Source organism: Hylaeus volcanicus, chromosome 2 (assembly GCF_026283585.1).
Source record: "Hylaeus volcanicus isolate JK05 chromosome 2, UHH_iyHylVolc1.0_haploid, whole genome shotgun sequence".
NCBI lineage: Eukaryota > Metazoa > Arthropoda > Insecta > Hymenoptera > Colletidae > Hylaeus > Hylaeus volcanicus.
In genome coordinates, this window is record NC_071977.1 from 29433636 (window position 1) to 29449153 (window position 15518).

The window sequence follows — 15518 nt, forward strand, 5'->3', positions numbered from 1 at the left end:
ATGCACAAGAAACTACAAAATGCGAACAATATGCAAGAATATAAAAAGGATCGAAAGTAAAGTTCGTATTATAATATTTACAGAGTAAAATAAATTTTTATTTTGCTGCAATTTTTGTAGGCACGTTCGCGAATATTTTATTTTGCATAAAGATCCGCAGTCTAAACTATTACTATCCGATCGTATTTTAAATAGTCTCTGTGCATCGTGGTTTCTTTAAAAATAATATATCGTTAAAATGGTACAACCTTCTACGCTCGACGAAATAAAATTGGCAAGAACGAGTGATTGGTCCGTTTTCAAGTAAATAGTTGTGATTCACTGAAAGACCGGTCGAAGTACAGCGGCGAATCTTATCGCGAGCAGTGAATCAACAATGAAAGTCCAACAAAAATCATCAAAGTTTCGAGCGTGTATTGTTTTAAGAGGAACGTTAATAAATTCAAGTTCAACGTTTGTCATTTCCGATATAACCGTTGCAAATGGTGACGAACTCTCGACGATATTGAAAAAAAAGTCTGTAATTAATTAGTACGCCTAATACAATATGTACAAAGCTCCAACGATTAAGTTTTGTACGTTTAAAGCGAGATTTACTGCACAAGTCAACTTATAATTTGTAAAACAAAGATTTAAGCGATGTGTCCAATTAATTAGCACGATTGCAACGACGTTCGCCGTTCAAGCTGGTGCGTAAGTTGAAGGTTCGCGAATTCCTTATCGAACATACTCATCGAGTTGCAACGTACCAATTGTCGGTTACTGATATTTACAACATTAGTCACTGTGCAATACGTGTTTCTCGGGCCACTTCGATCGACTTTGGTCCCTCGAGTTCGACACGCGTTTCTTCCGATATAATTTGTTACATCTGACATAATCGTGTAAACAAACTGTAACGTTGTAATTTTTATTCGATATTGTCCTAAAAATAATAGCTTTCGACTAATTTCGCAACGGGGAAAAAAGAAGAATAAATCTCTCTGTCTCTATAAATTAATATCCGCGATTCACACGGTTAGATTCCTATATAAGGATAAACTGAACGAGAACATGCAGAATGTAGGCGTCACACCAATAATTATATTCGCTTAAAAAAACGAAAAACCATTTTATGACCATGAAACCGGATCTTTACCATTGGAGTAGAATAATTGATTTCTGAATAATTAAAACAGTCTTGTTTCATTCCTGTTGATTCTGTGCCTCTAATCATTTCTAACTCTAGTTCAAGTAAAAATATTCAATATTACGCCGACCAAGTCAGAACTGAGAGAAATTAGTATACAGCCGCTAACAGCCACGATCACGAACCATTTATTCCTTGCGACACGATGAAAATTCAATGATACTCGTGAAAAAGTTTTTATGACGCTTCATTAGCAGACAATTAACTTTTATCATATTTTTCAAGCTATTTGCTGATCGATCGAGTCGCTGATAATAGCGGACACTTAAATACTCTGATTCGAATACTTACAGTGAGTGTAGAGATTATAAAAAAAGAAGTTGAGAAACTACAATTTCACACAAGAGTTTTTTTGGGAAATTGATCGCCTTCCCGCGGAGAGAAAGGACGAAAGTAACAAGGAACGATGGAAAAACAATCCAGTCCGACTGGTGTTCAAGATACTATGCAACTATGTGTTTGTAAAATATACAATTGAATCGTTTTCGGCAATCAATTAAAGAATTCTATTGATCTACTTTAGTTCCGTCGATAACAGCAGTGTCAATGATTGATCGGTGTACGAATACATTCTACACCCACTGTAGTCGCAAAAACAATCTACGAGACCTTGTGACTTGTTTATGATTTAAATTTTTCGCGAGAGGGCAGACTACAAACGGAAACAAACCATTCGGTTGATCAACAAATATTTTTTTCTCTCGACTCGAATATTTTACCCGTTAGTCGTGAACGCAAATGAAACTGAACCTCGAGTAAACAAAACTACGCGACCACGTAGACTTTCGTTTGGTTTTTGGTTCAATGTCCCCTCTGTCCTTTTATGTTGTATCTACGTCACGTATCGTAAGTTCGCTGAAAGTATTATACGTTAATCGTGTTTACGTAATACTCGGATCAGAAATAGTTTCGAAGCCCACGTGTTAAAATATACGGTAGACTTTAAAAGGTTAATAACAGAGATACACTTTGATACGTAAACTGCGTAGATATTACATACACATAGATCGCTCAACTATTTTCGCGAGACCGGCCTTTCGACATTTTACGATACACGAATCCTTGAATCGTTTATTTTATAGGCATTTCCTTCGTTAACGGCACCTGTATGCCGCGCAATAAAATACATCTGCAGAAATGGGTACTATGAATCGAAGTATTAACATTAGTATGTCAGGATAAGCATCGGAACATGAACATACTGATGAGCGTATTCCAACGAAATATACATCGGCATGTAGTTACATACGTCAACAGAGTATTTACTACTAAATGTTGACCTATTATCCGGTTTTTCCACTATCGTCACGTCATTTAATTCGAGCAGTTGCGACGTTCGTAAATAATGACGATTAGAGGTAGAATCGATCGTGTAAATGTAATCAGTTTTGCAGCAAAAGTATAGAATTACGATATGAACGTTACCAAAATCAGTATGTTAGCAAAGAACGATGTTTTCGATGCACCGAAAGTCCTTTGAACATCGAACTGGTTACATTTCTATTTTAGCATCGACTCGGTCCACACGTCCGTAAGAACTTGTCAATACGGGACAGGTATTCAAATTTTTATTGCAACATTATCGTCTGCGGATGAAAGTAACGAACTTTCGTTCGGCCTTGACTCCGGTCGTTCCACTTAACAGGAACGAATTCTTCGATTCTAATAACAAGCGATCCTTCCCGCGGAGAGAAAGGACGAAAGTAACAAGGAACGATGGAAAAACAATCCAGTCCGACTGGTGTTCGAGATACTACGTAACTATGTGTTTGCAAAATATACAATTGAATCGTTTTCGGCGATCAATTAAAGAATTCTATTGATCTACTTTAGTTCCGTCGATAATAGCAGTGTCAACCAGGAAACATCTAATTTCATTATCTCTTGTATTCTTACGAACAGTGTCAGCCGCGATAAAGTTTCGTAATTACGAAAAACATATCAAACAGTGTACGCCTTCCAACCGATTTTTCAATATCCATTTAGGTCAACGATGTACAAAGTCCGGTGGACGGATCAATTCAGCCCTTCCAACCAGTTTATCCATTAAAAAATAAAGCTAAAAACAATCTCAACGATATCGAGCGAGGTAAACGAACTGTGTGAAATCGCCCAGAAGGTTAACAACGCGTACGATCGTTGGAATCCAAACTAATATTCTCACGCTTCGCTCTTTTCGATCGCAATAATATCCGAGATAGATATCGGAGGTGTGTCGCACAGAGTTTAAATTTAAACGCGAATACTATGTCGTAAAGCCATGGATCCACGTAATTTTGAAAGAAAAGCAATCTAAAATAACAACTACAGTACAGAGTTGAGCAAAATCCTAAGCGTCCTCCTTTGAACATTTCCCAAAGGTAACGAAACTTCGAGTTAGTCGAAGCTTAGAAGTTTTCCTAACTCCGACGTTCATAATCACCTAATAAACGAGTTGCAATACGAAACGGACACGAGCGTCCAAACATTGGCTGCCGTTCTCATAAACGAATTCAACGAGTATCGATAATACACTGTTACGGTTGCTACGTGAAAGTGCACACTTGCGCGCATCTACACCTGCATCTACCTGCATCCACCTTACGCACAGGCGACACTCGTGTTACATCGTTACTGCGTTTGATGGTGTCGTTTTTTTCTATGGCGTAATATACAGGAAGCCTGAAGAGGTTAAAAGCCATTCGCTATATACCGGATGCATTAAACAGTCCCATTTACGTAAAATTTCTAACGATCTTGGTATTTCGCTGGTCGCCTCAAAAGGTAGCAGGAAGCGAGACAGTATCGCGCGTAACCAGAGAAATGTTACATAAGATACCAAATTCCGCGTAACGAATAAAAGATAAACTTTCTTTTTAACAGACTTCGAAACGGAGGAGGTTACTTAATTCGACATGTATATTTTTTTTCATTTTTTTGTTTTTTATGTATGTTAATTGATTACGCCGAGATGGCTTGACCAATCGGAACGAAACCTGTCGCATCTTGTAGAGGATGTCTCCGTGGTGGTCCCATGATCAACAAATTTTGGGATTTTTTATTTTTGACCCGTTTTTTTTTTTTGCGAAAAACCGAAAAATTTGGTATTGTTTCTTATTCCGAAACGAATTGACCGATCCTTAAAAGCTTATTTTTTATTATTTGCTCGATAAAGATGTCGATCCAATTACGATTCTATACGGACGAATATAGAAGCTCGTACGAATTACCGTTCAATGAAATAAACGTTGACAATAAAACGCTCGCGATGTTCTCACTTGTTATCTATTATGGGAATCAAATTTTACCCCTCGAACATGTGACTGAAGTTCTTAGACACTTTGAAAATTATCCTAATACTTTGATAATACTACCGCATGCCTGATCGGAATTCTTTCGTTTGGCTCCGGCATTTACCCGATAGCTTCGCATACGACACCAACGCGGTGCCACCGGCATTTGAACGATACGTAGTTTTCGCGGAACACTAACGCGGTTGTCACCGGTCGGCACAGTATTAATGAATTTTTGAAGTCAGTACATATTCGAAAATTATAATTATAAAATCATTTTATACTTTCACAGTACGTTGTACATCTTAATTTAAAAAACTTGTAAACTATTTAAGATCGCCGATATTATTAATTCTTCGCACAGTCAAACATTCGCGACGAATCGAAAGTATTTAACGAAATAACTTGGAAACCAGCGTGAGAGAAAACCGAATTCCTGTCATTACGTAAGGCTATTCATTCTGCATCATTTTGCAGTGAAAGCGATGGCGAATTTTAGTTACACGCGTATCGAGCAGAGTTATGACGCTATGAAGCGGAGCGAAAGTTTCCACGGATTCGAATCCTCGATCAACGTCTGAACTCGTAACATGATCGAACATATATCGTTTAAATTAATTTAGAAAAAAAACAAACAAACAAAATAAAATAAATTTCTTACAGAACTACTACGTGTATTTATTTGGACGTCGTCGATTTGCAAATAAAACTTCTTCGATTAAAAGTTTCGCGTTGAGCAAAATCCTAATCCTCCTTTGAACATTTTCCGAAGGTAACGAAACTTCGAGTTAGTCGAGGCTTAGAAGTTTCGCGATGTGTTCTTACCGTGACAGCGAGGGTGCTGAAGAGACGAAAGATCTTTCTGTATCGTTCACGTGTTCCAAAGTGAAATGTCGTCGATGCACCAGATATTGTCACTGTTCATCCGTCCGATTATTTTGTTCCGCATTCAGACTGCTTCTGTGTGTTGATAGGAACGCGACTTTGATTTTATAAAAGCGCGGGCAAAATTGTCGCGAACATGACCACTGGTACGAACTTCAGGAGGAAGCTGTGGAGCGCGGTGAATGCGCGACAAGACTGCACTCGACACGCGTGTTCTCCCTTTTCTGCCTCCCTCTATCGTACCCGTCGATCGAGAACACCACAACTTCCCCCTCTTTTTCTATTTCACGCAACGCGGCTCACGTTCCGCTTACCAAGAATTATTCGATGCTCGGATTCGCCGCGATGCTCTTTGTTCATCGGTTTCGATTCGATAACGATAATCTACTGTGAACGCACGTGGGTTTACTGATTGTCACGAAATGCGCGATACAGCTCGATCGCGAGCAATTCCTCTCGATACGTTTGAGAGAACTTGGAAAATTTTCTGCCAGCTACAGTTAATGATTATCGAGTAAGAAAGTACATAATTAATCAAAATCGTTCACATTTTTCATAAAATTTATTCTTCTTGTACAACTGTTGTTTTTTCAGATACGTAAAGACCATCTAAGAACTTCCTAATATCCTTGTTCTTTACAGTTGTTGATTGCTGTATAAGGGCAGCTGAAATAAAAATAGCCATAAAAATAATAATAAATTATAATAACAATCTTTTCGGTTCTTCCATTGAAATTGTAATATAGACAATGTATTTACCAGAACGAGAGACGTCTTCCAAGGAGTTTCCTTCGATTATCAGTTCATCTTTTTGTTTGGCTGAATTTGTTACAGTCACGCCTGGTGCCATCTTAACGCGACGAATGTACTTCTCGCCCAAGAAATTACGAATTTCAATGACTGTGTTACTTTCAGTCGTGACACAATTAATAGGGAAATGAGCGTATACTGCTCGCATTTTGTACTGGTAACCTTTAGTTACACCTTTCAACATATTTTCAATATGAGAACAAACTGTGCGAACAGCTGCTAATTCTTTCTTTGTGCCAAACCATTTTTCAACTTTCAGTAACCTTGGACTTACCATCTAACAAAAAAATAATATACATATTTTAGTTTTACTTGTATATTTATATACCAAAGTATGTGTTGCCGAAGGGTTAATATTAGATTAATCAGAAATGGATTTATCATTTATGAGAAAATGAAGGGGAATCCACTATATCATCATATTGTGACGTAACTTTACATATTTCCATTGATTATAAGTGACTAAACAAGTATATATACTTACGCGAATATCGAGTGCAAGGTGTTTGAAAGAACGTTTAAGAACACCCCTTGGTCCTTTCACGGTAACCAAACGGGACTTGACTGTAACAGTCAGTCCCTCAGGTATTTTCACAGTTTGATTTGTTACAATTTGCTTCATTCTAAAAACAATACGATTATAAAATACGAGTTGAAAGTACAAAATAGTTATATTCTGATAAGTAATCCTATTTGCATAGGCAAGTATTATTTTTGTACACAAATATTCAAAGTATGTACTACCATACGTTACTTTATCAAGTTAATTCGATAACAAAGTTTGTTTAAACAAGGAATACGAATACGAAAATTAGACGCGTTATTTTCATACTTACAACTCGTTTAATTATGTTTTCTAAAAACATAAAACAGTTTATAGGTTATGTACGATACATACATATATTTGTATTTTTTTAAAAAAGCGTATAAATTTATAAAAAATACTACGAATTTGACGAATAATTCATGTTTACAACATTATCGTAAAATCTACATTAAACACAGAAGTAAAGAAGAGTTCCAAATTTTTATTCAACTGGAAATATTGACAGGAATGGAGTGAAAAGGTTATATTTCACTACAATCAAACGATCACTTTTCCCAAAAATAATACTTAGCCTCGGATAAACATAGCAAATAATGCGAAACAATATAAATAATATGTCACAACGATTATTGCGTTGCACGATTGCTTTGGATTTCATAAAATATCCCTTCTATATATAAATTCTTTACCTCGCTCACGCTACGGGATAACCGGAAAAGACCGAGGCGGTGAAAAAGCATGTCTGCTCCCTTCTAAACTAACAAAACTTATAGACCAGAAAATCATGATCTTCTTTGACCAACTACCTCGATTCAACCTGCAGATGGCGCGATTTATTTTGCTCAACTAAAGGTCTTTTGAAACATATAATTCTCTCTTCAAATATCTGTACTACACAATTAAATGTCTTTTTCAACGTTTAAACCTTTAAACTTACGTAAACGATCGTTAATGCAAATTTTTTTACTGAAATTAAATACGTTATTATGAGATAACCATCTGCGATGTACTTTGTTCACGGCTAAAATTTGGAACCAAACCATGGACGAAAGGTATCAAAATGGCCGAACGCGGTACTGAAATAGCTACTAGTCACCACCACTAGTGCTTTTGTGCATGGTTTTTTCGCGCTTTGTTTTAAAATATATGCAAGATATACAATACGGAAAATATCAGAATCGAGTCGGATATCGCTGAAAATTCACAATATTTTGGATAATGGAATGAAATACAACCGATTGGTTACTTTTCGTGCACAGAGAAATCCGAAGGTCGCAACGATTTTTTGAATACTTCTGCATGTAAGTTTCTTGTATCTAAAACTTACTTTATCTTATCTACTTAATTTCAAAGTATTGAAAGTAAAACTGTTCTAGATATTTAATATTACATGACACGTTTAGATTCGGTTAAGAACATCCGTACTATTTTTCGTCATCTGTTGGGTAGATTCGAGGACTTGAATCAATTGACGAAAGGAACTTTTGCTCGCAAGAATTCACTCATTCAAAGGAATGAAACAAAGGACATCGAAAAACACACAAATCTGCTCACACATCGTTAAAGTAACGTACCAATAGCCTTAAATCGAAAATCTTTATATAAAGTACGTTCTCCCTGAATTAAATCTTTCATCATAAAGATTGTACAAAAATTATTCTGATTTCAAGGTTACGAAAATCTTTATCTTTATCGGTATATTTATTATCGATGTTTTAAATTTATTACTTAGTTTTCTTTCATAGAAAAAGTTTAAATTCTTTTAATTTGTATAAATATTTGAACGTAAAATATGGATGACAAAAATCAAGAAACTCTAAGTGAAAATATATGCATAAGTACGATGCAGCCTGATATCAAACAAAAATCGTCGAATGCAATTTCTAAGAGAAATGAAAAAATCCCCACGAATGAAATATTCGATGAAAAAGATTTGTTGATAGCACAGTTACAAAAGCAAGTTGATAAACAAAAAGAATGTATAATGTATTATGAAAGTATCGTACAACTTATGAATTACAGGCTTATGAAATTGAAAAAGGTTCTTAAAACTCATCAGTTATTGGAAGAACTTAATTAATGATCATGATTAAAGAAAATGTTTACAATGGTTTCTTCTTAAAATTTAAATATAATCGAACAAATTTTGCATTAAAAACATGTGTACCTTTTATATTTCTGTTACTAAAAAAAAGTGTTTAGATGTATTTTCATACATCTTTCTAATACAAATATTAATTTCTTCTGTAGCAAATATTATAATGTTTTTGAACAAGATGTAAATATATATATATATATACATATGTATATATATATGCAAAGACTGATGTACATATTTTATAGAATGTGTTCATTGAAATTTTTTAACCTCCTTTTAACATATAAAAAGTTGAAGCAAACTGAAATTTGCAAAATCTATGTACACTATAAAATGTTAATACAATTATACTTACTTATATACTGAACATGGTTAAATGAAAAGTATCGGAATATAATGAATGAATAATTTTAAAAAAGAACTACAAAGATCTTTTTTTTAAATGTTGAATAATATACTAGTTTCTATTGAGTTTGATTTGCATAATTTGATCATATGAAAATAAATATTTTCAAGAACACGTTTTAAGTGTGTTGCCACAATGTTATAATGTGTTTGGATATCAAAAATTATTGAGGTAGACAAAATACAAAAATTTATTTTATTCATTATTTAAGTAGCAATATACGCCGTTATCGGTGTGCGTAAAAGAAAGTACTAAACACTGATACTACAAAATATAAAATGAAGTGTATATTACAATACTTGTGTACTGAAATAAAATAAATAACATCATTAATTTATTACCTAATTATTAACTATAGTTATTAAAGTCAAATACGAACTATGTCTTAGATAATAATAACACGCCTGCATAACATACTCAAATTTGTCAGTATTTTTGTTACACTTTACACTTGAATTATTTTAAGACATTTTATAAAACCCCTTTGATCAAAACGGCAATTGTCACATGAAGAAAAAAAAAAGAAAAATATTTCCATTTGTTCAGTATTAATAAAGCAAAAGAGACCGTTAAAAATTTGTATCGGATCTCCTATTACGTAGCATCGAAGTAAGTATTAGATGACGAATCAAACACTTCTCTTTGACGCACAAAAAGAATATATTACAATATAGAAATTTGGATATGCATATTCTTGACTTGTATATTGCTACTTGGAAACTTCATAAAATGCAGCATTGAAACAATGTCTTTACACTTACTTTACAGTAGTTTCATAAATAATGTAATTGTTGAGTCTTTGCGATATTTCCTTTTTTCTCTTAAAAACGACGATAGAACATAATAATAATATACACATTACAAAATCGAAATGAAAATGCTTATAAAAAGTCTCTGCCTCTTCAATCCTTAGAATGTTATCACACAACTACAAGTCCTTCGGATTTTATATTTATGCGCGATAGTACGAAGTTCTCCTCTCTTTCAGAGCAAAAAATAGAAGTATTTCGCGAATTCTGGTCCGCAAACAATTATTTAGCGGCAAAAATTCAAATTCTGCTTGTTAGTCGTACATATACAAGCAAAGAGGTATTTTATCAGTTTACATCCCAAAATGGCATCCTTTAATAGTCCGCCTGCATAGATAATCGTTGATTATTACTTGGTTTCAAAGGTATCGTACAACGTCGGGCATCTGGAAATCTCTCGTGATATCTTTCCAATCTCAGGTACTTTACAGTTACTAAGTGACCTAAAAGAATCTCATGTAAAATCTGCATGTGTTAAATTAGGGATTTTCGTCTCGTAGTTTTAGGATTAACGAACATTTACCATCGAACCAATATCCATGCAAAGCTCTGTAAGCTTCTCCCGCGTCCTCTTGCGACATGCATTTCATGTAAACGCAACCTTCTCGGCTACCGCGATCTACACGAATGTGAAGTATTTTCACACCTTCTCCGCACTTCTCTAGAATAGCATCCTGAACTTTCGTTTCCCAATCATCTTCGAATTCTCTAATCAAACATAAATAATATATAAGCAAGAATGATAAAGTAAGTAAATGGAAAAACATAACTGAAATACTTACACGTCAACGTCGAACATATGCCTTATTTTTAAGCATGGTGTGGGTGAACAAGTCAAACTGTTTACCGAACCTTCCATTGTCTCGAATGCTTGGCCTTGCCATACTTTAGACTTTTTGTTGAGAACAAAATTTTGCGTATTCGACTTATTCAGACTATTATTAGGCAACCAGCGCCATACATGAAATTCTTCGCCAGCAACCTGTTGTACTTCCCTTCGAATTCTGAAAATTGAAATATATTGTTTTTTCGTTCGAAGTCCATACATAGAAATAGAAAACTTTCACCAATGGAGACATAGTTTATCCATCTCGTCACCTGGATTCGTTTTCATCCAAAAATTTCACTGCCTTTTCCCAAAGTCCAGCCATCTTTTTACGATCTCTCGGAAGTATCAGATTATCGCGTACATGATTTATAGCAAGAAAGCTCTCTTGCGTACCACCAGGCGTTGCCACACCGGCATTTTGATGATGCATTTCGACCATGTTAATAATCTCACTAACAAGTTTAAACACTTCTCCCTCGGTACTTTTCTTGTGCTTTATGTACCAAACGAACAATTTCTGGATCCCTATAGCTGCTAGCAGGCCTGAGAATATATTGCAATATTATTTATATACGATACTCACTCTGCGTTACACAATATATTCTCAGTCTAACATTATCACGCAACATGCACGTTAAAACTGTTCTGTGACGATACATGCATAAGAAAATCGCATAACAGACACTATCGTAGCGATAAAGAAATAATTTACTAATGCGACACAGTTACACTGTAAAAGTATAAAAATTTATAACAAAAACGCAATGCTTTAATATAAGAACATTATTGCGTTGTAAAACCTTGTTATACTTTCAACAAATTTCTTCCCATAATAAGTCGGTCAAAAATTTACCAAGTGACACAATTAGAAGGGAGGAGAATATGGTGAAAAGCTTGTTTTTAATAAGACATTGCATTGGCAATTCCGGATCCACGATCACCATTCCAACTTTTCCATTTAGACGGGTGGAAAATAATTTGTCCTGCAAGAAAAGGATATCTTTTCCTTTAATTTGTTCACACACATATATAAAAATCAACTGAATCGAGATAATAAAAAACGATAAACTTTTTTTTATAATACCAAGGAGTCCAAAACTTCGCCAGGTGCTCCGTTATCGTCGCTTATATCTACGAGTGAAATACCCCACTTAGGATTCTTTATGACGAGTAATTGTGCGTTTTGCAAATCCTCTTTCACTTCCAAGCTTGTCTGTAAAACGATGGAATAAGATGCATAGTACCGTAAATATAATTTTAAATTCCAATTGTAATTGAACGTACCGCTTTATTATTCGTGAACATTTGCATGATTTCAGAATCAGTCAGGTAAGGAGTTTCGCTGGAATTGTCGCATATCATAGACACGGCCTTTTTCGTTAAAATCTGTTGAAGCCGCTTTAACAGTTGTAGTACGGAATCTACGTTTTCTTTCAATACACAATTAACTCCAGGCGCTTCAAGGTCGGCTCCGAGAAAGCATAATGGTATGTTGCTATCTATAAATTGAAACGTAAGACTAGTATTGATTATAAAAATTCCCATTAATGTGTAATCCAATTTGTTTGAACTTTTTTTTAAAAAAAGATAACCGTACTATATATTTTTTAACTTGTATATATGATTGAACATGGAAGACCAAACTATTTAACCAATTCAATTGAACGATAAAAAGCAGGATGAAATCATAATAACGGGAAAGGAAATAAAATATCAAAATTAATACATCATTAATGCTTATTGTTTTATTATACACGTTAAAAAAAACAATACATATTTTAAATAGAATCTTACGAAATTCGTTACACGTCTCAATTTTAAAAAGTATCGAAGTTTATATAAGCGATTAATTAGTGATATATTATCAAAGTTCATCTACAGTTCTAATCGTTTTAATACAATATATCATGCAATGTGTTGAACATATTTCATGCAGTAAAACAATGAAACAGAATACAAAATTTATTATCCTAATTAGATTAAATCGATAAGCTCTGTGTTTAAAAGATTTAATTATTATAATGTATACGACTTCCTATACGTTAATAACCATTTTATTATGGTATATATGTATATAAGACATATTGCAATATACTTAGCATTAATATTAATAAAGTTATTTAAAAAGCTTTCCCACAAACTTTTTATTAAAATATATCATTTTTATTGTACTTCTTTAAATCTCTCTTTCTATATGTATATTTTTACTTAAACAATATTACAATTCTGAATACCTACCCATTGAAAGCGATGGAAAAGTTTCCGATTTTCCACCGAGTCCCATGTATATAACGGCGATAATCCCAAAAAATAAGGCAAGTACCACTACCAAAATAACGGACACCATATTCTGATTGTTTCGCATATCTTCTCTGCTCGTAGTCGACAACTTAAACGTTCTACTCATCGTCTCTCGAGGTCTATCAATGGATGATGTTAGATGCCTTGAATCAAAAAATGTTCACTTATATTCTACAAACGTAGATGCGAAGGAAGAATGTTTGTAAAAGAGTAAGAGTCTTAGAGAAGTCCACGTCGAAACGTATCTGTCATATTTTTGTTCGTTTTTGTTTGTCATAATTTGTTTTATCATTAAATGCACCTCTTCGTCTAAACTTTATCTATCTTGAATAATTTTTATACATACCTCGGACTCGACGAATACAGCGATCTTAAAGACGAAAAATGGCCATTTGAATCTTTCTCTTTTAATTCTGGTACATTCGAGGTATGACGCGAAGACGAACCTGAAGAGTAACACGCAGGTAACAAATTATCGATATATTAATATGTATTATGGTAATAATACTTCTTATTTAAACATATTAAAACTTACCTTTTAAATTAGACAAGGAGGTGGATGGTAAATTTATAGATGCCCGGGAACTAAGTCTCCTGGTAAATTCTGATAAAAATGGAGTTTCGTAATTTGCCAAAATATCTTTTTGAGTCGAATTATCTTTTATACAGATATCTTCTTTTGTGGACTGTACCGGCGAAATATTTAAATCGAAAAGAGAATTGCCATACTTATTGTCTTTTATCGTATGAATAGATCTCGACTTTGGATCATATGGTTTTGGAGTTTGTTCTTGATCAGATATATCGTGTTCGTATGATCTAGAATCGTGAGATTTCCCAATGCTAGACAAATATTTAGATGGAGAATAACTTCTGTTTGTTTCTTCAACAACGTCCGAATCCGAACCAGTTTCCAAACCATCAGTTATACTCGAAGCCTTATGAATCTTAACATATTTTTTCTGGATATTTTTTATCGAAGTACGATTCACAAAGGAGGAGGGACCATCGTAATCTGGTGCTATAGGATCCTTAAATTCCGAATGCGTAATCTTCTCTTTAACTGGGTTTTTCGATATGCTTGTAACCGATGAAGTTAAAACAGTCGACGGTGGTGGCATTGGATTCGCTAAAGTTTGTCGTCTGGTATTCGTGCTCGCTTTTTTCTTTTTAATAGTTGTTGTGCTTGTATCATCATCTGTGTCCTCGCTACTGTATCTGATACACAAAACATTTAATGAAATAAAATTTCGCTCTACAGATTTGCAATATTATATAAGAGCAACATATAATATAATATAATACGGATAATAAATAATTTATAAGTTGCTTTTGCGCAACGAGAAATCAACAAATCGAGGTAAACAAAAGCAGTGGTGGCAAAGCTGACAATCTCTCGTCATAAGAATAGTTTACATCTGATACCATGAGAAATTTGATAAAAATTCGTGTTTATAAGAAATGTTTAAAAATCGAAAGGTTAGAAAGAATATGAAATACCTTGCAGCCAACGAATGTCGTGACCCTGTACCACCTCGAGCTTCCATAAGATTTTTCAACTTTTTTACCAGAATTTTTCTGGTGGTTTGTGTCACCGGACCCACTGGATATCCATATTCCATCAATTTACTACGTAATTCCGAATCACTCAGAGTGTCCACCGACATTTTGTTTACAGACAAAAATGCACTCTTTCTTAAAAAGAAACCCGGTAAAAAGAGTTCCCTCGTGCACTAAACTCCCGCTAGGCACACCTACAAAGCGTAATTAAAATTTCGTTCGGCGTTGATCACTTTGTTGGATATTCACACTACCATCAGTTTTTACATGTGCCACCGGTCACGATGTCATAAACCCTTGGCGTAACACTTCACAACTCGGAAAATAATCTTGGTTAGAACTAAAAAATGGCGCAATTTTCTAACGGTCGTGATCGCGCGCATACTCGTCCACACCACTTTACGCCATTCTCAACCCTGTCATCCATAGTCATGGAATAGGGTTAATCGAGATAATCCGACTCAGTGATGAACATCCGTGGGATTTTTCCCTCGAGGAATTTCTTTCTGCGCATGCGTAAGTTGACGTCACAGCTATATGTCGTCTGCTACCATACACGTATCTATGAACCGCTAGAAGAGGTGCGTTTAAGAGGCCTTTGCAATTTTCCCGCGGACAAATAAAGTACAAAGGTGTTAGTGCTTTTTTTTATTCATATTTCTACTTCTTTCTTATGAATCTTCTGGAAGTATAGGCGTGTATATATATGTTATAAATTAGTAATTTTTTTGTTATAAATACTTTCTGGAAATGCTTGCATATTCTCCTGTGATCGAACTACTGTGATTTAGTTTTATTTAAATGTATTCAGT

The 15518-nt window shown here is 34.5% G+C and overlaps 3 protein-coding genes and 1 long non-coding RNA gene across 4 annotated transcripts in view; 1 reads left to right on the plus strand and 3 right to left on the minus strand.

The window, feature by feature from the left end:
- LOC128872036 (ATP-binding cassette sub-family G member 4) overlaps window positions 1-5579 on the minus strand; it is a 16040-nt gene extending 10461 nt beyond the window's left edge. The window contains exon 1 of the mRNA XM_054114315.1: window positions 5287-5579. The gene's annotated coding sequence lies outside the window, so the exon portion shown is untranslated. The remainder of the gene's footprint in view (window positions 1-5286) is intronic.
- Window positions 5580-5889: 310 nt separating this feature from the next.
- Window positions 5890-7479, minus strand: LOC128872037 (60S ribosomal protein L9). Its single transcript, XM_054114317.1, has 4 exons — window positions 7393-7479; window positions 6641-6779; window positions 6106-6433; window positions 5890-6012 (listed from the first exon to the last, which is right to left on the minus strand). The coding sequence occupies exons 2-4, from the start codon at window positions 6776-6778 to the stop codon at window positions 5909-5911; spliced, it is 570 nt and encodes a 189-aa protein (XP_053970292.1). The 5' UTR covers window position 6779; window positions 7393-7479; the 3' UTR covers window positions 5890-5908.
- A 274-nt stretch (window positions 7480-7753) lies between these two features.
- Window positions 7754-10085, plus strand: LOC128872075 (uncharacterized). The gene is made up of 2 exons (XR_008456094.1): window positions 7754-8004; window positions 8153-10085. It is a non-coding gene; the product is annotated as an uncharacterized LOC128872075 (long non-coding RNA).
- On the minus strand, window positions 9389-15151 carry LOC128872074 (inner nuclear membrane protein Man1). Its single transcript, XM_054114398.1, has 11 exons — window positions 14647-15151; window positions 13682-14364; window positions 13493-13592; window positions 13084-13289; window positions 12130-12344; window positions 11930-12058; window positions 11699-11828; window positions 11115-11388; window positions 10799-11020; window positions 10540-10724; window positions 9389-10459 (listed from the first exon to the last, which is right to left on the minus strand). Exons 1-11 carry the CDS (start codon window positions 14811-14813, stop codon window positions 10332-10334), a joined length of 2439 nt encoding a protein of 812 aa, XP_053970373.1. The 5' UTR covers window positions 14814-15151; the 3' UTR covers window positions 9389-10331.
- Window positions 15152-15518: the final 367 nt, after the last annotated feature.